The following is a 24,698-nucleotide window of genomic DNA, read 5'->3' as shown; positions in this document are numbered from 1 at the left end:
GCCTCACAGCAAGAGGTTCTCCTGTTCAATTCTCAGCAGGAACGCCTTCTGTGTGGAGTCTGCATGTCCTCGCCGCGGTCGAGTGGCATTCAAAAGACATGCATAGAATGGGAGTGCCTTCGTTGAAGGTTGGGCATCGAGCTGGCACCCGTAAAAAATCTATTGCCAATCATTAGCAGACCGGAGTTCCGCTGTGGTGACCCCTAACCGGGAAAAGCCGAAAGAAGAACAACAAGAACTGTTTCTTTTAGTTCTTCTATTCATTCAACATCTTTATGTTAGAAGTGTTCATGAATGTTGTTGTCTTTCGGCTTTTCCCAGTTAGGGGTCGCCACAGCAGAACTCCGGTCCGCTAATGATTGGCAGTAGATTTTGACGAACGCCGAGGTGCCAGCTCAACGTTCAATCTTCAATGAAGGCACGCCCATTTACGCATGTCTTTCTAACCTCCACCCAACTGCGGGGAGGACATGCAGACTCCACACAGAAGGCAATCCCCGCACTCCAGCCGAGAATCGAACGGGAGAACCTCTTGCTGTGAGGCAACAACGCTACCAAAAATGTACCCATTTCTTTTTATTTTCTTTCTTTTTTTTTTTTTTGTTGGTGCTTCCAGTCCTTTTGCTTTGTTTCCTGGTTCTCTATAAAACCTTGTTGGGTCATCAAATGGTTGCTTATCTTATGCTTTTCTTTAATATTTCTCTGCATACCTTCTATGTTTTTTCTGCTTGTGCTGATATTTTTAGTTTATTATTGGCAATAGTGCATTATAAAACCTGGTCTGTTTTGATACTGTGCTGCTTTTACCACATCTATCTTTCTAAGTATTTCTAATTACCTGTTTCCTTTTATGGATTCTTCTCGTATTGATACTTCTTGTCTTAGTTACTCTATGGTTTTCTCTATCCAGTACCTCCATGATGCCATGATGACATTTCTACTTGCTCCTCTCTTTTCCTTTGTTACTGCATGCTTTTGTTATTAGTTTGGCTGTGTAGAAGTGTATCCTGTTTATTTCTGTCATATCAGATGAATTTCTCTGGAGTCATATTTACTTTCTGTAATCTATTTATTTCATCTATCTTACTATATTTATCCACCTCTACTAAATCAAGCATTATATATACACACACATATATATATATATATATATATATATATATAAGTCTAGGACTATTCACTGAAAGCACATTTCACTGAAAGTCAAATGATTGCACAAATCACTGAAAGCTCAATTCCATGAAAGCTCAGTTCACTGAAACACATTTCACTGAAAATGATATATGGCCTTTTCCCCACTGTTGTGTGACCCTGGAGTTAGTATATATAGTAAGGGGAGTGTGGGGGGCATCACCCCCACATTGGGGGGTGTGGGGGTCATAGCCCCTCACATATTTTGGATATATATTAAGTTCAGAAAAGAGTAATTTATTGGAATTGCAAGTATCCATGTATACAGTTCAAAATATTTAAAATAGGTGGAGGGCTAGGCTCCCCGTGCCCCCCCTTACTATATATACTAACTCCAGGGTTGCACAAAAATGGGGAAAAGGCCATATATAACTTTCAGTGAAATGTGTTTCAGTGAATTTGTGTTTTCAGTGAATTGAGCTTTCAGTGAATTGTGCACAGTCAAATGTGTTTCAGTGAAATGTGCTTTCAGTGAATAGTCCTAGACCCATATGTATATATATATATATATATATATATATATATATATATAGAGAGAGAGAGAGAGATACTGTTTTATTTTCTCCTGTTTCTCTAGATAGAACTTTTGTATATAACTTTTCCAGCTCACCCTGTGGTGTAGAGGGATAAAGCCTTGACTACAGTACAGATGACCTGGGTTCTATTAGCAGCTCAGCTCTCTGAAGAACTAGCAGGTAATGATGGGAATATCTATCCTGGGGAAAGAAGGGGTGGGTGTGTGTACACTGTCACAGTTCAATTTCCCTGGGGGAGGCTGGAGAAACAACTACATGGTGCTGCCTGCGGGGTGGAAACTCCTGCTGCCATCAGTCCTTTGCAGACTTGGGGCAAGGTTGAGCACTAATGTCTGTTGCACATACTCTCTTTGGAGTGTTACTGGGTACATGCAGAGGCAGGGAAAAAGTAAATACTCCCTGGCAGCAGTGTACTGCTGCACCAGAGTCTTTATCCCCTCACCTGCCCTATTTATGGGTCAAGAATTAGTTATGGGGGAGGCTAAGACAGGTGTAGTACACCTGGTGGGAGTTGCAGAGGAACTAGGAACAAGTGATGGTCAATTGTGGGCAGACAAAAGCTGGAGCTAAAAAAAAAAAAAAAAAAAAAGAATCCAGCTCAAATCAAACAAGGCGCACAACTAAATACATAAGGTACACAACAGGGGAAAGGCTGCCTCTCCTAATTATGCCTCTACCTTTTTGTTTCTAAGTATGACAGGTATGACACAGATTTAGTTGTTGATGTAAAGACTAAAGGATGATTCAGGGAAACTATCTGTGTCACACATGAAATGATAACAAATCAGCACCCTATGAGGTGTGTGAAACTAAACTGTGAAAAACAAAAGGGCTTCAGCCAAATAATGACAGATAATCTTAAATGTGTTGTAATGCATTAAGTGTTTTTGACAGTGGTACACCGCAAAACCCCCCTCATATGGGAAGCTGTAATCCTAGCTGTAAGATCTCTGATTCTTCAGTAAGGGGAATGTTCGGAGGTACAACATTCTGAGGTAGTTCAACATTTGTGTATATTCCCGAACTGTCAGCTTCATGCTTTCCATTTTAGAATGCAATTTTGAGTCTTAGAATTTCAAGTTCATTTCTAAAAATCTGAATAGTAAATGCAATTACTTTATGTTTAGTGGTATTACAAGAAATACAGTTCTTTCATGGGTTTTTGAGCATTTACAGAGTCATGCTCACAAATGTAAAGTAACTATGTTTATGTTGTTTGAGCTATTTGTTTCTTTAATAACTCATATGAGTTCTTTTGTTAAAGTAAACTACCGAGTCATTATCAGGAAGGAAATGCATTACGACTTTCTGATACTCAGTAAAATGCATAGCCATCATTTTAGCCACAGAGTGCTAAACTTAACCATTTAAAAACAATTACGTGATACCCTTTGGGAGAGTAAATTAAAATGGAGAAGCCTTCCTGTTCAGTGTTATTCTCAGTGAGTTTTCTTTAGGAAAAACTGTAAGATTTACTATCATGCTTCCAACAAGTAGTTAGTTGTCTGATAAACAGTTAAACTGACAAATACAGTGAAGCCTAGGACATAACATTTTAGTCAGTTAGGCACGCTTATGTCATCAGCATCATTATGCATAAAAGCCATATTAATCAATATTTATGTGGATCTAGTCTGAGCTGTGGACAGAAAGTTTAAATGCTGGAAACTATAGCTACTTGCCCTAAGAGGCAGAGTCAGATATTCAGTTATTTCAAGGATGTAGAGCTCAACCTCAACAAACAAAGGCACAGTAAAAGCTTCAAACGATCTGCTTATCCAGTGTACAAAGTATTAATAGCCTTCAAGTTACAGATCTTTGAAGCTTTCATTTGTAATCACAGCTCAGAATGTGTGTGGAGAAAAGAACCTCTACCAAGAAAGGAAGACAAGGGATGTTCCTGAAGGTGTTTTGGGCAGCTTTCCCACACTTTTGCCTGATTTCTTCTCTTGTGATTTATGCTGCGCTAGGAGCAATGATGTTTCAATTCATAGAACAGAAAAGTGAAAATAATTCTCTTGCCACAGTTGATAAGCTTTTACAGAAACTATGGATGGCCTGCATTAATGTGAGCTCCTGTAAAGGTAATCCTTTTTGTCAGACAATATTTGTGTGTATATATCTAGTATAAATATAGATATAGGTATCTATATATAGTGTAACATTTCACAAGTATCACATAAATGTAAAAATATATGATGCAGATCTAAATATATAACACAGTCAATAAAACTATCTAACTAATTAAAAAAATAGCTAAATTATTAAATAAATATTTGAACAGCATTCCTGTTAAGTTATAGATGTATGCATAGAAGAGAAGCAGGACTTTGAAGGGACTGGCTGTTACATGCTTTAATGTAGAAAAATAGTAAAGATAAGCACATCTAAAGCCATTTTTCTGCTTCCACAATACCTCCTTACGTTCATGTATTTATTTTTTCTTTTTCCCAGAAAATGCTTCAAAAGAGGAGAAGGAAATTTTTCTTAGACAGACTAATTCAACAATTTATTTTGAGCTGCACCCGAGGTATCACTTAAAGTCCTGGTCTTTCTTACGTTCCCTTTTTTTTTGCTGCACAGTTTTTACAACAATTGGTAAGTATCTGTGTGATTTGAACATAAAGTACTGAGACAAAGCTTGTTGGGGGGGTAGTCATAGCCCACACTTTTTTTGTTTAACCGTCAAATGTTGTAGCACAACCTACAAGTCCATGCTACCAATAAATTATGGACATATACTGACAATAATCATGTTTTTGTTTTGTAATGTTTTGCTTTACAGCATTTGTAAAATGTCTTTTAGAATTACATTCTGAATTTTGTTCTGTAATGTCAGTGGTAGATTGTTTCTACTTACTAAGCACCCTGCCCTTCACAATTTGTTATAATAGCCAGATTGAATGTTATCTGTAGATATTAGGAGAGAAGATTTTTTTAGCTGACCAGAAGTACTCGAGCTGTTTTAGTTTGAAGTGAAGCACAACTCACTTTTCAACCACTTATTTAGAATCCTTACTAAAATAACTTTGTGATGCTGAAGAATGTTATGTAAAATTGAACTGTATTCCAATATGATTAGATGAAACTGAATGCACTCAGGATTGAAATCCTCAACCTCTACTTGCCATGTTAGGGTAATTTTTACAGGGGGAAGCCCCCACACTCCCCGAGCTTATATGACAACTCCATGGTCATACCAACTCAAAGAAGACGGAAATTCCCTCAAAAAGGGTATCACTGCCCGCAAAACTCACTGACATTGATTTCCTATGGAGAAACTCCATCTGTTGGTGAGTTGTATCTTGGGCAACTGAAGCTCAAGAGGTCAATCTTTGTCCACCCATAGGTTACCCTTGGGACTGCATTTGCTTATCCCTACTAATTTGTGATAACGCGTGTGTGTGTGTGTGTGTGTGTGTGTGTGTGTGTGTGTGTGCACCCATGTCTGTGCACATGTGTTTCTGTGCCTGTATAGGGTAATGAAAAATTCCATATTTTTATTAAAACACTGAATAGTCGTAGCTTTGAAATTTTTTAAATTTGCTGAGTGTACACATATTTGGGATGAAACAATTTTTAATTCACACAATATTTTTATGGGTCTATTTCACTTGGTCAACGAACGGCATTGTCGAAACCCACATGGATGAGACTGCACGATTGACACTGGAGTTGGTAGACCATTTTGGCAGACTGAGGTACAGTGGGACTGGGACTGTACCATTTTTCCTTTGTAGTGCGATCTTGGAGTTGGTAAATATAATTAGTAGGTGATGTATGTGGTGCAGGGGGGGGGGGCTCTCCCCCCTGTGAAAACATTATTTTTGCATTGTTTTCATTGATCAATGAACTGCATTATTGATCATGTGGTCTCAACATGTGGGCTTTCATAATATCATTCACTGATCAATTAAAATAGATCCATATTTGTGTATAGCTAATTTTGCCCACTACTTTATGGACAGATTGCTAAACTCCATTAACATCAATATTTCTGAAATACTCTTTAAAGTATTCATTTACATTTAAAATGTACTTCATATTTCTCTGTTTTATACTTTGCTGCAATGTAGAGTTGTGAAGAAAATACAGATGAAATTCTGATTCATCTCAAAATTCATGAATTTACCTTAAGTAAAGGATGCAAGCATAACATGGATTATCCACATAGTTAATATTTAACCAACTTATTCTCTAACCTAAATTTTTTCAAGTACCCATGTACTTAAATGTTTTATGTGAAAATGTTTTCCTGTAATATTCAGCCCACTAAGTTGAGTACTATACTGTATCTGTCTGCCTAAGCACAGAGTTAGGGTGACTGCACTGTTCATTCCACTTTGTGCTTCTTTTCTCTACATTTAACGTCCTTGACTTCTTCATCCTGGTATTTTTTTTTAAATCTCGACTTACGTCACACTCAGACACTTCATTTTCCTCCTACATTCCTTTATTTCTTCTCCCTGTTTGTTTTGTCTACTACCGGTCTCGTTCCTTGCTCTTGAGTTTAATATTGGACACTAGAGTTGGATATTTCATACTACACTCTGCAGTCTGTCCCAAATTTTCTGGTGCTGGTTGGTTATGCATCCTGCAATCTTCACCCATATTCCTAGGTACTTTATGGTTTGAATATGTTTCACTTTGTAAAATGTTCAGATGGTAAAATTTCTTTCTATTGTTTGTCTGGTTTGATCTTAATTCTACTTTCCTATACTTCTGTTTAATCTTCCCTGAAAATAAATGCCCTTAGTGAGCCCAACATCTCTAACTGATTAACAGATTATCAAATATGTGAAAAAATATGCATAAATGTGTGTCGTTCCCATGGAAACAACACAGTAGATATCCATTTCCTTTTTCTTGAACTGCAAATTTGGTTGTAAATAATTTAAATAGTCTCTTCTGGTTGTGAACTTATTCATTCACATTGATGACACAACAATGGACTATCATGTGATATGACTGCAGGGAATTTCTGATTTTTGGATATGTGAATAATGATCTTTGTGGGATGGGATATCCATAATACTCTGCTCAATTGTTTTTAGTAAAGATAGCCTTTAATGTGAAAGTTATCCAGTTATTACTGATATAATCTGATTTGTTCATGTGAAAACAAAAACTTACTGCCTCATTGAGGAGTCTGCACCTGTAAATGAACTCATGTCTTTCTGTAAGCTGCATTTCCAATTGACATGTCTAGCACATGATTCCAACTTATGCATATGCGCCTCTGTAACCTTGAAATTAAAACTGATTTGTATATGAATATGCAAAAGCAAGGCCATTTATATAGTAATAGGTAACGATAAAAATTGTATACAATTCTCTGTACACATCACAAATGCCGATTAGAGACTACAAGATATTTGCAGACTATTCACACTGTATACTTCCATCCCGTAATATTATTGTGACATTATACTGTGGCAATACTGCCTAATGTTTAGGTTATAATGGGTTGATGAAATGTTTCATTTTGACAGAGGTACAGTGCTTCTATCTTGTTTTCAGGTATTCTTATTTGCTTAAATGAGTACATTTGTTTCTTTAAGTAAGCTTCTGTAAATCTCTGTATCCATTACATAAATATTAATGCTTCAGGACATACTTTATACATTAAGGGCTGTATTATATATCAACCTATTTATGACTGGTGAAAGGTAAAGTACTTTAGGAGCACTTTTAATAGCTATCTCAGAGAGGAATCATTTTGATTTACAGGCAAAGCAACCTTCTTGCCAGACAGACAAGAATTTCTATGGATATGTGTTTGGACATTTAAAGGAATAATTGTATGTGCATTGAAACAATTCACATTTCTGCAGATAATCTTGTAATTATTTCAATGTATTTATTATAAGCATGACTGCTAAGGATTCTGCAAATCAACTTCTTCCAGCTGATGAGATTGTTAGAGTATACATGGAAAGATTTACTGTTCTGCATCTTGTCAGTATTGCAGTTTATTTCTAGGGATAGAAAATTATGGAAACACAAGGTCTGATTTTATACAGTAGTGTTGATTAACAAGAAACTGGTGCTACTTGCATAAAAGAAATTATGATATTTAGTAACAGATGCTTCAGATGGGATTTTGAAAGCCATTTGATGCTATAGTTTGCACATTGGGAACGTGGCACAGAGGAAATCAAAACATGTGTCCACAGCCACGCACTTTGAGGTGGCATCTTTTGATGGTACTCGCACCAAACTCTTGTGGTCTGTGAAAAGTGTCAGTCATGATACCGTGTATAATGAGGCTGCAGTTTATCTGAGACTTGCAAATTACTTGGATTCATATCTGCAGTGGAAAGACACAACATAAATGTGCTTATTTTCATTTCAATACTAGATCTCTGGTGTAAGATAAGAACCCTCTCGACCCACGAACCCTCTCAACTCACCCAAGGAGCACATTTATTTTGTTTATGTTTATATTAACCTTAGAGCCCTGCTTGATCTCTTTTTCCTTCACTTATGTTGCCTTGCTAAGAGATCATTGCTATGCATACTTGAAGATAATCGCTGTGTTTCTCTTCCACTGTTTATAGTAAAAAATAAATACATTCTTAAAGATATCAATTACTGTGATAAAAATGTTTTTCACCATATTGTATCTATAGTGTTTATTTTAATATGTATCCTTCACAGTGATGCATACTTGCCTTTCACAATTGCTCCCTACCCAAACATTTGTACCTGTTAGAACCATTATCTGTTTAACTTACTTCCCTGTTATTCTGTAAATATGTTATCCATTTAGTTACTTCCTCAGAAGATACAAAATCAATATGCCTACCCTTGAACTGTCATTGTATGTATGACTATATATCTATCTGGCTATACATAAAAATAGTATGTCCACACAGATACACACGTTCATATGCGTGGGTGACTGTGTGTGCATGTGTGTGTATATGTGTCCACATGTGTGTGAGTGGTTGCACATGTGTGTGTGTGTGTGTCTGTCTGTCTGTCTGTCTGTCTGTCTGTGTGCTCACCATGTCTGCGAGTGTTTGCATATGTGTGTGTGTGTGTGTGTGTGTGTGTGTGTGTGTGTGTATGTGGGGGTGCGCATACAAGAGTGTGTGTATGTGATTGACTTTATATGCACTTTATATTGTGGTGCATTGCTCTGCCAAATGGAAAGCCTGAAATAAGCCCTTTCTTTTGTATTTTAATGTCTATAACTATCTGCTTCTAATGCTTGTGGCTTAAACAGCAGAATTGTTTCTTTTCTCTACGTTTTTATATTAGGCAATGTTTAACATTAGAAGGTCAATAGATGCAGGTGATCAACAATCCTCAGGAGGGAAATATTCCCTTCCCCTAAGAATTGTGTGATCTTAGAGTTAGTATATATAAATAACAGAGGGTGTGGGGGGTGCAGGGGGGATAGCACCCTGCAGAAACACTTGTCTTTGGTTTAGTCCCCTCTGGAGTAATCCCCTATGCATACACAATGTGTTGGCATTTGTTGTTTCAGTGTTATTATATTGATAGATATTGTAGGTGTTAGTGCAGCAAACACACACACACACACACACACACACACACACACACACACACACACACACACACACACACACACACACACACACAACACACACTTTTATATATTTGTATTACTTTATTCAGGAGACACACATACACACAACTGTCACCTGGAAGACTTCCCACCCGCCATAGCCACAGATCTTTCTTGTTTTCAAATTCTCTAAAACTTGGAGAAGAGACTATTTTCTGATGATCTTGTAAGCAAAACTCTTTATATTTCCAGTCCAACAACTTTTATTGTAACACAGCAGACTCACAAGTCAAGCAACTGTGATTCAACTGCAACACTTTTTAGTCTAATGTGATCATACTTTTAGTGTTTATTTATATTAGATTCTATAAACTATACTGTGACCTATGCTTCGTGGTGCATTGGATTCTTTTGGGAGTAATATATTCTCAGCTTAATATATTCTTCTTTTTTCTGAACATTTTTTTTTTCAAATGATAAAATGCTTTTTTCCTGTTGTATTTTGCTGTTTTAAAGCACTTTGAAACTGACCAGCCTAGAAGGGGATCCAAATGAACACAGATGGCAAGAATGTGAATAACGACTCAGTGGGTGGTACTGTTGCATGTTATTTCTTAAAGTGGGATTGACATGGCTAATGGTTGCTACTACTCTTTGTAATAGAACTGACCTGAGGTTAGGAAGCCTAAGAGAGAATTGTGTTTATTTCCAAAAGCAGCTGCCAGGATTATGATATGGATAGTAGTCCTGACATGTTACTTTATTTAGAGAACATGTGTTAAATTCTAGAACCACACAGCTGTTCATATCTCTTAGACCCAGCAGAAAAAGTCAACAGTGTTATTTTTAAGTAATTGTGACTATGTAAACTATATCCATTGCATATTTTTGCTATTTTTGTGCAGCAAAAACTCCCCTGACTAGTTCCCGGAATCTTTGTAAGCACCATTTATTGGAAATAAATTTGTGTTGCTTACACTTCCCTAAATGGATTGACTCTGAAATGATAACGTGTTTGAAGAGTAACCATAAAATAATGATTTGTTTCAAAGAAAACTTAAGTAGAAAATAAATGTATAGTGTGACACACATGTATTAATCTGTATGTATATATATATATATATATATATATATATATATATATATATATATATATATATATATATATATATCCGCGATGGTGGTGCTGCGGTAGCGTTGTCGCCTCACATTAAGACGTTGTCCGGTTCTGGGTGGAGACATGCGTGAATGGGCGTACCTTCGTTGAAGGTTGTGCGTCAGGGCTGGTAACTCGGCACGTAAAAATCAACTACCAATCATTAGCAGACCGGAGTTCCACTGTGGCAACCCCTAACCGGGAAAAGCCGAAAGACACAACAACATATATATATATATATATATATAGAGAGAGAGAGAGAGAGAGAGAGATACTTATTTCTGTAACTATATTTATTCCTGCTCAGATGTGTAGTAAAACAGGCTCATAAGAATACAGTACTTATGTAGCCTAGTGTGTGTGTATCAGTGCTGTGACTATAGAATCATCTTACCCTCTTACACTGTGAGAAATAAAGACATATTGTACTGTAAATAAACTGACGCTGCTGTAAATCAGAGTCACATCTGTTGGTAATTTTCAGAGATATCTTTCTGTGACTGTACAGGTTTATTCTAGGTTGTGGAGTTGCTCTAACCTCAACATATAATGCATTATAGTATTTAATATATTTGATTTGACTATAGAGCACCGATAACTAGCTGTTATTGAAGATAGAGTTAAGCAATATTATGACCTTAAGAAGAACTTGCCATATATTTCTGATTGATTTTTCACTAGAAACTAAAGTCTACAATAGTCTGTTATTTTCTAAAGTCACATGACCTCCTGGATAGTTCTACTTCCTAGTGAGCCCAATCTTTCCTCTTGTGAGGGGTAAGAATCATAGGATCATAGGATCGTAGGTAAGTTCAAAATTCATCTGTTTCCAGTTGAAGCAAAAACTCTAAATAACCTTTGTTCTCCAGTTAAAGTAAGAGCCCTGTTAGACCATTTGTTTTATTGAGAGGTGCAGTGAGGAGTGAGCTAGCTTTCTATAGTCATGCAAAGACCTCCCCGGCTTAATCACATCCTACAGTGGTCAGTAACTCATACCAAGCTGCTGCCTAGCAGGGGAGATGTGCCCTTAATGTGCTATGCTTCCTTGTTTACATGCAGAATGTAGTCACTATGACCTATTGCTCAGATGCATCCTGTAGTATTCCAGTTTCCCTTACCATCCGGAGTCAGCAGTTCACTGGGTTTCGCTGTCACCCTCCCAGGGATGGATAACTCTGCACTAGCCACATCCATGCTTCTACTTGGCCTGCCCAGCAATCCCTTGTCTTCTACAGGTCTACACTTTATATCTCTGCTCCACAGTACCAGAAAGGACAAAATAGTTCGCTGGTGCTTATGTGGCTTAACTGATGCATTGAGCTAAAGAATATGAGTTTGGTGAGCTGCATGACTCATTGCTTTGAGATAAATTATTTGTGTCATAAACAATGATAATGTGATAACTGATCCTTATATCCTTCATATTCATCTTCATCAAAGAGTCACCAAGAATCAGATCATCTTAAATGTATTACTCTAAACCATTGTACTAATAAAGTGTCTTAGTGATAAGTTACTCTATAGTTAGGCATACAGATTCTCCACACAAGGGTGGACAAACATAGGGTTACAGTGAACTGTCTTTAAGGCATAAGGATCCCTGATGTCAAAATGACTCTAAAGACTCTTAAATATGAATACCGTCATGATGATGGACCATGTGGGAGTAAATGACTTGAGATGAAAAACTCTAAGGGATATGCAGAGAGATATATCAGAGCTCTCCATGCATGTGACAAATACAGTCCTGAGTGGAATCGTACCTTCTCCAGTAATGATACCTAGGCACGAAGAAAAGATAATTGGCTTCAACCATTGGTTAAATCATTGGTATCATTCTAAGTGGATCAGCGTGTGTCAGCACAAGAGTAGATGCTCAGTAATCCAACTTGCTTCACAATGTTCGGTCTCTACCTCTTGTTCCAAGACGTGCATACTGACTAAAGTTCCTGAATCATAGAGCAATTTTTAGGTGGAGTCCAGCTAATGCACATTCCAACATAACAGACATATCTAATCCAAATCTGGATAACATTAAGGTGGCTTTTCTCAATGCAGGAAGGTTCAACAACAAAATTGTTCATTCCAGAGGCTTTGCTACATTTGGAACACATCCATATATGTGTAATTACTGAGACTTGGTTTATATGGAAAAAAAAACATTTCCCCCATACCTGGGTTTTGCATCTACCTTGCCTTCAGGCCCAATGGCAACTGTGATGGTGTCTCTATATTTGTTAAGCACCATATCACCTACAGGCAGATTCCAAGAGATCCACAAACTTAACTCCAAATCACCACGAAGAGGAGAAATTATCAGCATATAGCTTGTTATAAGACAGTCTCCATATCCCTTAATGGTCATATAAGATTCCTAAATTTACTTGATGAAATCTCTGTTAATAAGAACTCTGTTACATTGGAAGAATCTAACTACCCATCTATAAAGTGAAATATTTTTACCTCCAATGCATGGTATTGTTAGAAGTTCTTAGAGGTAATAAACAAAAGTTAACTAGAATAAATTGTTAATAAACTCACTAGGGAGCATAATATTTTTTGATTTGGTCATTATAAATATAGCCAATTCATAGGTTCATAGGTAGGTACTAGGCTATCGACCCTAGGGCCTATACAAGCCTAGCCAAAAAGGTACCCTGGCTTTCGCCACCCAAGAAAATTATTTTCCTGTGCCCCTGTTGAGCAGAGACACAGAGGTGATCCCCAGGGTGAATTTCCTATTTCCCATCCAATCATCAAGATTTTTCTTGAAGAGTGCTAATGAAGAGCTTTGTTTGATACAGATAGGTAGTTTGTTCCAGAGTATGGGAAGTCTCTGGGACAGGAATCTATCCCTCCAGCATGTTCTGTTTATTGTGGTGACAAGGTTTAGGTCCCTAGAGCGTGTAGCTCAGAGGGATTGGGATTTCTTTAAGTGGAGTATGTCCAACAGCTCTGGGTTTGACATAGCTTGGTATTTTAGGCAGAGATTGCCTCTGAGTAGGCGATATGTGACGGGGTAAAGCTGGAGTTTTTTGAGACGGTCCACATAGGGTGTATGTTTGAGGCTGGTAATCCTCTTTGTGAGGTATTTCTGTGGCCTTTCCAGTTATTGTAGATGTTTTGTGAGGTACATACCAAAAGGAGCATTGTACTCTATAATGGGTCTAATGAGTGATGAATAGAGGGGAACAATGACCACTTTTTTTCCTGGATGAGAAACCTTTTGTGATGAGGTGTGCCACATAGAAGGACTTCCTGACTACTGTGGCAATGTGATTATCAAAGGAGAGACTACTGTCCACCTTCATCCCAAGGTCTCTTATTACACTTTCGGTGTTAAGTAGACTACCACCTATGTGGTAGCTCATGGTTACAGAATTTTTACCAAAGGGGATGACAATGCACATTTTGGCATTGAGCCTGAGGCCATGGCTTTGACACCAGGCATCTGTCTCATTGAGGCCCTTTTGTAGGATGCCCACATCGTTAGGAGTTTCAATTATGGCTCCTAGTTTGCAGTCGTCTGCAAACTTCATTAGCCAAAGACCTTCTGTGTTAGCCTATACTTCAAAAAAGTAGATACCAAACAGGAGAGGACCTAGGATTGAACCCTGTGGTACTCCAATTGTCACTGGTCTGAAGTCAGATTTGGAGTTTGCTACTTTCACAGTGTGGGTTTTGTTAGTGAGCCAGTTGGCAACCCATCTTGTGACACATAAGGATTTATACCTAGTTTAGTGAGTTTATCTATAATTCCAGAGTGGGGGATGGTGTCAAAAGCCTTGGTGAGATCTAGATAGGCTGTGTGAACCACCTTACCCTCATCTACAGCTTTGGTGACTGCTTCAAAGAAGTCAATCAGGTTTAGGAGACATGATCTGCCTTTTATAAACCCGAACTGGGTGGGGTCCAGAGTTTGGAGATTACCAATGTCTTTGTTTATAAGTTCCATGGACTTGCAGGCCAGGCTCATTAGCCTAATGGGGTGGTAGTTCCCGGGGTCCGTGCTGGTGCCCCCTTTGTGGAGTGGGATAACCATCGCTGTGCACCATTCAGTGGGCACAAAGCCTGAGGTGAGAATGCAGCCTGGGATGTTGTCAGGTCCCATGGATGCTGTGTTCTTGGCTTTGGAGAGTGTGGTTTTTACCTGTGCAGCCATGATCATAGGAACTTTGCATTCTTCCGGTATAGAGATGGGCCCTTTAGGGGGTGGGGTGAAGTTAGCACTGAACCTATCTGCCAGGATGTTGGCAATATCAGTTAGTTCTGTATATTTAGTGCCATTGTGCTGTAACTCAGAGCAGATCTGAGTGTTGTCATTGAGATTCTTGACATAGCTATAGAATGCTTTGTGGTTGTCTTTAGAATCAGTGTCAATTTTGTTTTCGTAACTAGCTTTGGAGGATTTTATGAGGATAATCATAAGGTATTTCCCGGTATCTCCTTCCCAGATAAAGTCAGACCATAAACCTATGACTTTCACTTTCAAAATTTCTAAAACCCTTAAATCAAATATCTCCATATTGAAGGATTTCAAGCATATTATTCTCATTCAGTTCTTTGATGAGGTTTCAAAATTCATTTCTGGCAGTCACAGCTCTAACACTAACACAGCAGGAAGCTTCATGATGAAATCTATACCCATATTAAGAATAGTATGAGAAATATTACTAATAACATGAATTATTAGGTCTACTATAGCAGGTCACAAACTGAGGTTAACACAACAAAGGCTTTAGTCGGTATGTAAAAGTCTTGGAACAAGAAGTGAAGCTAATGAAATTATAAATCCTTCTTAACTACATTTGCAGACTAAGGAATAACACTCTGAACTTATTTAAAATGGCTTCACCCATTTGGACCCAGTAGACATTGTCAATGTACTAGCAAACAAATTCAGTGTTAATTTTACCCATGAGACCTTTATCTAAAATCCCCAAATCCCTTAAAACCCCTATTATCACAAAGGGACATGTACTGCATGTGCTTTCTAAGACCAAAAAATACTTCTTCCTTGGGGGTCCTGACAACATTCCTGGTTGTTTAATAAATAGTGCCAAGCAAGCCCTGGCAGAGCCACTCCTCATACTGTTTAAACTAAGATTAACTACAGGTTTTATACCTGAAATTTGCTGCACTCCAGTAGTGATGCCCTTCATAAGAGTGGCCCAGACACCAACCCCAGGAATTATAGATCAACCAGCCTGCAAGGCTCATGTGTAAGGCCATTGTGCATATTATAACCGACCTCTAAAAATATGATATCAAAATTTTCATTAGGCCCTCAGCAGTTTGTTTTTGTTAAAGGAAGATCCTGCCTAATGAAGTTGGTTAATTTCCTTGAGAGGGTTACACAGGCTATTGAGAGTGGCCATGCTGTTTACATGGTGTATCTTGTCCTGGCCAAGGCATTCAACATCACACCCCATGCCGACATTGTAAGTACACCTAACAATTTAAAGGTAGAAATGTACCTTGTAAGAGGGATAGGTAATGGGCTATAAGAACCTGCACAGTGTGACTGATAGGTGCTGCATCAGAAAGTCTGAAGGTGATGAGTGGTGTCCCCAGTGGCTCAGTGTTGGGAATCCTTCCTTTTCAGCATTTAATTTTATGCTTGCCAGTCCAGAAACCAGGACCTCTGGCTAACTAAGTTTGCAGACAAACTAGGATTTATTGTCAAGTCCCTCTCTGACAGCCAAAGTCTTTCAAAAATAACTTACATTTGTAAAATACTGAAATGGTTTCAAACTGAATGCAAAAAAGTACAATGTTTCCACATTTGGTAGACAATCCTTCCCCTTAGCATTCAACACAGACAATACCCCATTTCAAAATGAAAAAGTGGTTAGGGTCCTTGGAATATAGGTTGAAAATTCCTTTTTCTTTCAATCTTCATGTAACAGCAGTAGTCAAAAAGTCCTTCTAGTTAGTGCAGTTAATTGTCAGGAGAAGCTCATCCAGATCTAAAACATCATTGCTCCTTTATTTTCATCCTTGATTAGGCCAGTTATTGAGTACAGTGCTCCCTTCAGGATTTACCTCACTAATTATATCAAATAGCTAGGAAGACCTCAGAGGTTCCTATCTAAGATGATAATGGGTTTAAATACCCTGAGCTACCAAGAGAGACTGGAAGTGATGTCCTTTTATTCAGTATCTTATGGACTCATGATGCAAGAACTACATCATGCTTCCGTACCTTTAGAGACCCAGTTGTCCACAATCTTCTGTAGCACTCCAAGACTAATAGTTCCACTGATATCAGAATCTCAAACCTAAATCTTTACCAGCAGATAAATAAAATACAGTGGAGCAACATATTCATTACAGAGTGCCTCCAACATCTCTAAAAAGAGACTATCTCTACAGATTAAGCAGTCTGATGTACTATCATCCATCAAACATTACATAGATGATTGGCTGTGTGCCCATAAATTCACCCAGAGCTTGAAAGACTTAGGCCTCCTGCAGCCAGAGAGTAGGTACTGCTAAGGTATAAATGGTTACAAGACTCAATTGCCTTAAAATTCCTATGAATCTTATGAAGTCAGAATTAATTCTTGAGAAACCAGTGAATGCATGTATAATAGCATATTCAAATGCTACATTAAGATACTAAGGAGAATCTGGATATGTATAAAGTTTCACTGAAGCCAAAGTTTGTCGAATATAAATTAGAGGAAAACTGTCAGGACAGAGTTTAATGTGAAAATACTTCAAACCATGTATCAGTGATAAGATTTGCTTGGTCACAATGACACTGTTGAAAAGAAAAGGCATTCAAGTTGAACAGATACCATGTTGCTCATGAGGTGGTTTTATGCAAGAAAAAAAGTCTTACACAGCACTACATAGAGAATGCAGAAACTGTGAAATGTGTAGTCAATTTTTAAATGTGCAAAAATAAAATGAAGACAGAAGACCAGAGAAAAATTTTGTTAGTGATTGATGCACGAGACAGTTGACTGCAGTTGTAGTCTACTCAAACAGTTCTGGAGCATAATTGTTTGCAAATACATTTGATGTGTGTGTGTGTGTGTGTGTGTGTGTGTGTGTGTGTGTGTGTGTGTGTGTGTCTGTGTGTGTGTGTGTGTGTGTGTGTGTATCATTTCTTAAGAAAAGGCAGACATACAGTAGTATTGTCAGTAAACATTAGACAGAAAAAATGTATATTACTTCCAGACATATTACTTCTAAACTTAGCAGTGGTACAGAACAGAGCATCCTGAGGCTACTTTCGGAAAACTGAGTTTCAGAGTTATTAGTCCAAACCTATTCTCCTGATATACTTTGATTATACATTTCAAGTATTTAAGCAAAAGTGTTGTGGTTATTAAAACAAAACCTATAACCTTTTATTTCAAGCTGTGTCAGTGTAACAACCAAATATTTTGGGCAGAATGTCTTGAGAGCAATCGGGTATGATTAAATGAATGCACAGTGAGCAATAAAGGATAATATATAGTAATATGCAATCAGTCAAGCCAACCATTTACACGGCTGTGTTTCAAATGATTCACAGAATTGTAGAGAAAACCTCTTGAATGTTCATGAAGCAGTCAGTTTGCATATTTGTGCATGAAATGAATTTTTGATTTGTGAATATAAGAAGTCAGAGATCTCTGAAATCCAGCATTTACACATTCATGCAGTACAGTCATTTAAACCAAACAACAGAATTCAAAGTGCAGTAACCGAAAAATCTAATAAAAAAAATGTTTTATATATATATATATATATATATATATATATATATATATATATATATATATATACACACCATGATTTTCATTATGTACTTTTGGACAGTATGTTGATTTAGTTACTAAAATACAGTGGTTAGCATTTCCTATTAGTCTGCAGGATAAAAACATTTGCACAAGAAATTGTTGAAAACAAAAAAAAACAACACAAAGCAGAAAACTTGGTGTATACAGACCCCAGTTTTATTATTAGCACTTTCATTTAAACATTGCCAAACTTCTTCAGATTGGCAATGTTTAAACAAATGCGCTAATAATAAAATTGGGGTCGGTAGACACCGAGTTTTCCATCTTGCATTGTTTTTTGTTCTCAACAATTTGTTGATGGTTTGTTTGTTCAGTTTATTTGCACAAGAAATACCAGACAGGCCAGAGTGTAAAAGGATGGACCATTGCAATGGAGGGAGGAGAATATGTCATGTATTGCATGAGGTGGGTTAAGTTACATGAGTATTCGTGGTGCACTGCATAACCAGAGGGTTTAGCTTGTATGGAAGCTGCTGAGGATGGAATTAGCTGCATAAACAACAAAAAAGCTCTATGTTGCAGAATATGACAGCACTACTATTGAAATTTGAGTTTTGCTTCTGATAGTGAATGAATTGATCACTGACCTCTCTCCTCACAATGGGAAGGAAGGGCCTGACACAGACTCTCACTTTCAAAAGAGGAGTGAATGGGTTAATTAAGTGGGCAGGTGGGAGACTTGATGGTCATGAGGGTAAGGACCCCTCACAAAAAAATTATGAACAAATGTATTGCCATTATGAAGCAATGTTTCTTAGCATTACTTGAATATAGCAAAATTGCACTACAATGTATTAGGTTATTACATCCCCATTTGTTGTTAGGAAGGAGAAAGAAGACAAAGTTTTCTACTGCATCAATGTTATTATTGACAGAACACATACACAATGTTAAATCAGTTTGTCAAAGATGTCAACTAAAGCATAAGCATTACTGTGACAAAATAGCTAATACAATATTTGCACTTTAACTGGAAATTAAAATACAAAATCCAAATGCAAAACTCACATTAAGAAGAAACATTTTGTTATTTAACAAGCTGATGCTATCATATCCTATAAAGAACAGCCACTGTTTAGGTGCAAATGTTGGCATTAGGTGCAAACGTTGGCACGTGCATAGAATGGAACTACCTTCAGCTGAGAAATGTGAACATCCAGCTGAGATGGATCCAGCACTAGGTGATCTAGGCAGATGCCTAAGGCTCAATGGCAAGGGGGCTGCCACAGCATTTAATTTCAACTGAAAAACATGACATTTTTCTTCTTTAAGGGTGCACTCTGTGTGGGATTTCTTCTTTACGGATGCTCTCTGCATTTGTGCATGCATCTTTGGTACAACACATGCACAACACAGATTTAAATGTTGGAACTGTGATACTTTCACACAAATTTAAGCATGTAGAACTACCATGAGAGAGACAAGCAACCATCATGGAGAATTGCCATGAGGGAGACAAGCAAGCCATTTCTTCATTTCTTCAGTAGGTGGATGAGTGTGTGCGTGAAATGCTCTAGTTAGGGGTGGCAGGCTGGTTAACTAACTTGCTCCAACTGGCAGGTTAGTTAACTAACTTGCTAAGGCTCAAAGCCTGTACCTTGATTATTGGAGACAAAAGCCTGAATCCTCTACACCAACTACCAGACTGCCATCCAGAGTGGATTTTCAAGAAATTGTGAGTTTCAGTGCATTTTAAGGAATTGTGAGTTTCATGGCAACAGAAGTTTATTGTTACTCATGCTAAGTCTGTTTTCAGTATGCAACTGTTTTGTTTAGCAAATTACCATCATCATTGTTTGTGTAGAATTTGAAAGCAGTGTTAGTAGCACAACAAGCAGCATAATTGTCTTTGTTGCAGAAGGTTGTGGGTTCTTCTCCCACATTTCTTTTAATTTCTCCAAGCCTGGGTTTCTAATACCATGACGAGAATGGACCTCATTCCTACGTCATGGTATACTTAAAGTTCATGACATTAGTATTGTTTCAGTCTTTGATGTTAGCCAGAAGTGCTTTTTGCAGCACCCACAATGTGCCCAGTGTTGGCTCCTCTCCAATTTATATGGTATTACATGTATCAATAACATATCTAAGTACAACTGTAAATTCTTTTTTATAACACCCATTGCTCCTACTACTACTGGAACTATCTGGCTATCTTTCTTCCACATTGTCTTTATTTCTGCCTGCAAATCCTGGTACTTTTATCCTGGTACTTTATGACTTCGTGTCTCTCTGTACGTAAGACACTGCAGTCACTGGGTGTAGGGATTTCAATAATCAATGCTACTTTTGTCTTCTTTTCATAGACTAATATATCTGTTTTTCTTGCGTCTATTTTTGAACTGTTGGTAATGGATGATCCCTTGTAATATAAACTTCATAATTTCCTATGATGCTTTGTGGCTCATGTTTTCAGTTTTCAATTTTCAATATTATAATGTTTGCACAGTCCCAATGCAACAGTCTTGCTACATTATTATGCCTTTCAGTATACAGTCCTTCTGCCATTAGTATGTCACAACCACCAAGATGTGCAACTGTTTTCAATTCTGTTTTACAAAACCTACATTTGTCTGTTTCTCCCACATGTTCAGTAGACTTTGTAAAGTAATGTGCACATAGTCATCTATCTTAAGCCTCCAATATTAACCTTTCATCTTTTGGTTTAACTTCACTTCTGTTTAACCATTCCTGTGTTCGATCCTGATCAACATGAGGTTGTTCCAAGTGTTTCCAATACTTGCAACTATATTTATCCATTTTTCACATTTCTTGCCTTTGTATCTGATCCTTCACCTTATATTTTTTCTTTTGTTTTTTTGGCACATTCAGTTGCTACTTGATTTTTATCTACTTCTATTTTGATTTCCATTCCCACTTGACACCAATATGCTTCTGCTAAACTAAACACGGAAGTCATCTTAGACTTGTTCTCCTTATGTTTCAAAACTTTTACTACATTTGGGTCTTGTGAGGTCAACAGATATTGCAGTCCCACTATCATAAATCTATATGTGTAATCAATTTCGAGGAGGCCCATACCTCCTTCAGAATGGGGAATATATAGTCTTGGCATGCGCTAATTTTTATAAATTATTTGATGAGACTATCCAACACTTTTTAGGGCCAGTCAATCACTCTAAAGCTGTTAGTTAGGAAGGAAGAGCAAATTGGTATATAGCTTGGACTTTGTTCCTAGATGTCAGTGCTGTTGTTAGTATTAATTCAAGCCTTCTAAAATATTTCTTACTGAGTTTTATTCTCATTTGTTCATATTTTATTGTTGATTCTTCATCAATTCCAACATATTTATACACTGCCTCTTGCTCAAGTTTTTTTTATATCACATTCCTGTCCTTTTCCAAATTAATGTTTTCTTGGTGCTGCAGCTTTCCTGCTTTAAAGGTTGCTTTTGCACATTTATCAAGACAAAATGACATACTTATATCATCTAAAAAAAATTTGGACCACTTGTAGTTGAGCTTTCAGTTCCTCATCTGATGAGCTATACAGTTTTAAATCATTTACAAAAAGAAGATAAGAAATTGTTACACTTTGTTGATTTCTGAGAGCCAAATTACAGCCATGACCTAATCAGTTAAGTAGACAATTTAATGGGTTACGGGCAAGACAAAAAGAGCAGCAGTGACAGAGTCAACCTGGTATATCCCCCTTTGAATTTTTATCCCTGGAATAATAATTTGTCCTTTATCATGGTTTAACTGCAAAATGGTTTGCCACTGTTACATCGTGGATGTAATGTAATCAATCAGTGTAGTGTATGTTAGACATTTTTAAGCACTCTTTTATCTATGAATGTGGGATACTATCAAATGCTTTTTTGTAGTTTATCCATGCCATACTTAGATTCTTCCCCCTTTTGCAGTTCTCTATTATGACTTTAGCATCAAATCCTTGGTTCCATAATACCTTCTTTTATTACCTTTTTATTCTATTGGCATGATAGAGTTTGCTTCTAAATAACTATAAACTCTGCCAGCATTAATTCCAGTGTATAATTTATAAGTCATTGGAAGGCAAGTTATTGGTCTATAATTTTTAGGATTGCTTGCAGGTTCACTCTCAAATAGGAGTATTGTTTTTCATGTTGTTAGCCAGGCTGATGTCAGTTTGGGGTGTGCCTATAAATAGTTCTTACTCATGATTAAATCTTCATGTAAAGATGTTAATACTTTTAACCAGAAGTTAGGAAATGCATCTGGGCCTGGGGTTTTCCAATTAGAGACTTTTTTAACAGCCAGAGAGAATGAAACAACGTTACTTCATCCCATCGCATAGTCTGTACCTTTGAATATCTTATTCTTACTTCTTCTATCCTGTGACACCCCTGCACTGGCCCAGTAATCAAGGAAACTCAATCCTCACCACTAGCACCAGTGAGGGATGTGCAAATTGGGAGGATGACAAGTACACACACAGTAAAGCACAATTTTTCTTAAGAGCACACAGAGATCACAGTCAGTCTGGAGCTGGTTTCTCCCTCTCTCTCCAGATCCCTAATAAGACTCTCCACTGGTACAGCTATATGGTTAAGATCTCAGCCAAGTGGTCCAGCCAAAACCTCCAGCACCCACTCTGTCCAACCAGTGTTTCATATCCCTGCCCAAGTAGCTGACACACACACACACACACACACACACACACACACACACGCACGCACGCACGCACGCACACACACACACACACACACACACACACACACACACTTTGAGATTTCATTTATATACAAACACTACTGGGGAAGGCTGGCATGGGTTCACTAGTTATGCCCCCTTCTGCCCAGAATATAAGGTAGTACTAGCTGCCACCAACCACTCTTTATCAGCTACTTTAAGGCCCTTTCCAAAGGGTGACCAATTCTACTGTGTAATGTTACTATTATCCAAATGGTAAGTGTGACCAACATCAAGGCTATTTAAGAGTGGCCTGTACAGTGTCACCAAATACATATGTAAGTGGTCTAAGAGCTTAAATATCTCTAAATAAACCAGCCATGATTAAAAGGATTAAATATATTTAATAATACATAATAAAAGCACATGACAGTACTCAATAACTCAACACAGTGACAACAGAGTTCAGAATCACAGGAAATATGCTCAATACATAATATACAGTTTCCTTACATTTGTAAAACAAGCATATGGATCATATTAATATTTACAATGACATAAAATTATTTACAAAATTCTAGCTAGCTGAGCTGGCAGCTTCACATATCCATTTAGCATCTTTGTTATGTTCCACAGGATCTTTGTTGATATTTGTCCAAAATGTATCTATTTCTTTTTTTTTTGGTGGTATTTCAGTTCCTTTTGCCTTGTTTCCCAATTATCTATAAAAATGTTTGGGTCATCAGTAAATTTCTTGTTTTGTACTTTTTTTCTATTTGTCTTTGTATCATTTATGTTTTTCTGCCTGTGCTTATATTTTTAGTTTATTATTTGTGATACTGCATGATAACTCCTGATCTATTATAATACTGTACATTGCTTTTAATACGTCTATCTTTCTGAGTATTTTCTTGACTTGTTCCCTCTTCTATACTCTTCTAACAGTGACACTTCTTGCCTTAGCTGCTTTATAGTTTTCTCTGTTTGATACTTCCATGATTGCTTTTGATTTCTATCTTTTCTTTCCCTTACTACCATGTCGTTTTGTGGTAAGACTGTGGGCAGGATTCACGAAGCCTCCGTGTAAGAGTTATAACTCATACACGGAGGCTGCAGTTAAACGGAGTGATGTCAGCATGCTCTGCATATTCGTGAGAGCATGCTGAATCACACTTAAGGCTAACACGGTCCATGTAAGACAGTAGGGGGCGTGTCCGTAGGCCGAGCCCTGTAAGCAGACACGCCCCCAGAAGAGGAAAAGTTCCCAAAGTAAACACCCACGACAGAGTCCACGGAAATGTGAATAAACAGAACACACCACATGCCCCCACAGACTATGAACAGAAAACATATAAATAAACATGTTATATATTTTTTTTAAATTGTAAAAATGTTTAACCATGAGTGCGCTCGTTTGCGCGGGCGTGCCCTTAGCGCAGCTACAGTTAGCAGTCAGTGGGAAAGCATATAAGAACTAAATATGCAAAATAAGCCAGGAAGCAATAGCATAGCGGTAGAGATGTTGGCTGAAGAGCAGGCATTCATGGTTCGAGCCCCCACAACACCATTTTTTTATTTTTAGCAAAATAAGCAGGAAACAAGTCCCTGACAAATATGTACACATAAAACCACATTTTATGTAAAATGTAATGAAATAGCCCATTTATATTGAAGAAATGTGAGGTAACAAAAGAATAAAAAATGCCAGATGTGCCCATAGCTGAGCTACAGTTTAACAGAGTGAGTGCATCTGCCCGTAGATGAGCAGTGGTTTAACTGGTGCAAAATGAGTGCCCATAGCTGAGCAGTGGTTTAACACACTAAATATATGTGCCCCTAACTGAACTG

At 37.5% G+C, this 24,698-nt stretch overlaps 1 protein-coding gene across 1 annotated transcript in view; it reads left to right on the top strand.

The window, feature by feature from the left end:
* The first annotated feature begins 3,402 nt into the window (after nt 1–3,402).
* KCNK18 (potassium two pore domain channel subfamily K member 18) overlaps nt 3,403–24,698 on the top strand; it is a 480,381-nt gene continuing 459,085 nt past the window's right edge. The window contains exons 1-2 of the mRNA XM_044055967.1: nt 3,403–3,811; nt 4,182–4,325. Of these exons, the coding sequence (XP_043911902.1) occupies nt 3,577–3,811; nt 4,182–4,325 (379 nt within the window). The 5' untranslated portion in view covers nt 3,403–3,576. The remainder of the gene's footprint in view (nt 3,812–4,181; nt 4,326–24,698) is intronic.

This window comes from Protopterus annectens, chromosome 14.part0, assembly GCF_019279795.1.
Source record: "Protopterus annectens isolate FY-2018-M chromosome 14.part0, PAN1.0, whole genome shotgun sequence".
In the NCBI taxonomy this organism is placed as follows: domain Eukaryota; kingdom Metazoa; phylum Chordata; order Ceratodontiformes; family Protopteridae; genus Protopterus; species Protopterus annectens.
The sequence above is the reverse complement of the archived record's forward strand: the minus strand, read 5'-3'. Positions and strand labels throughout refer to the sequence as shown.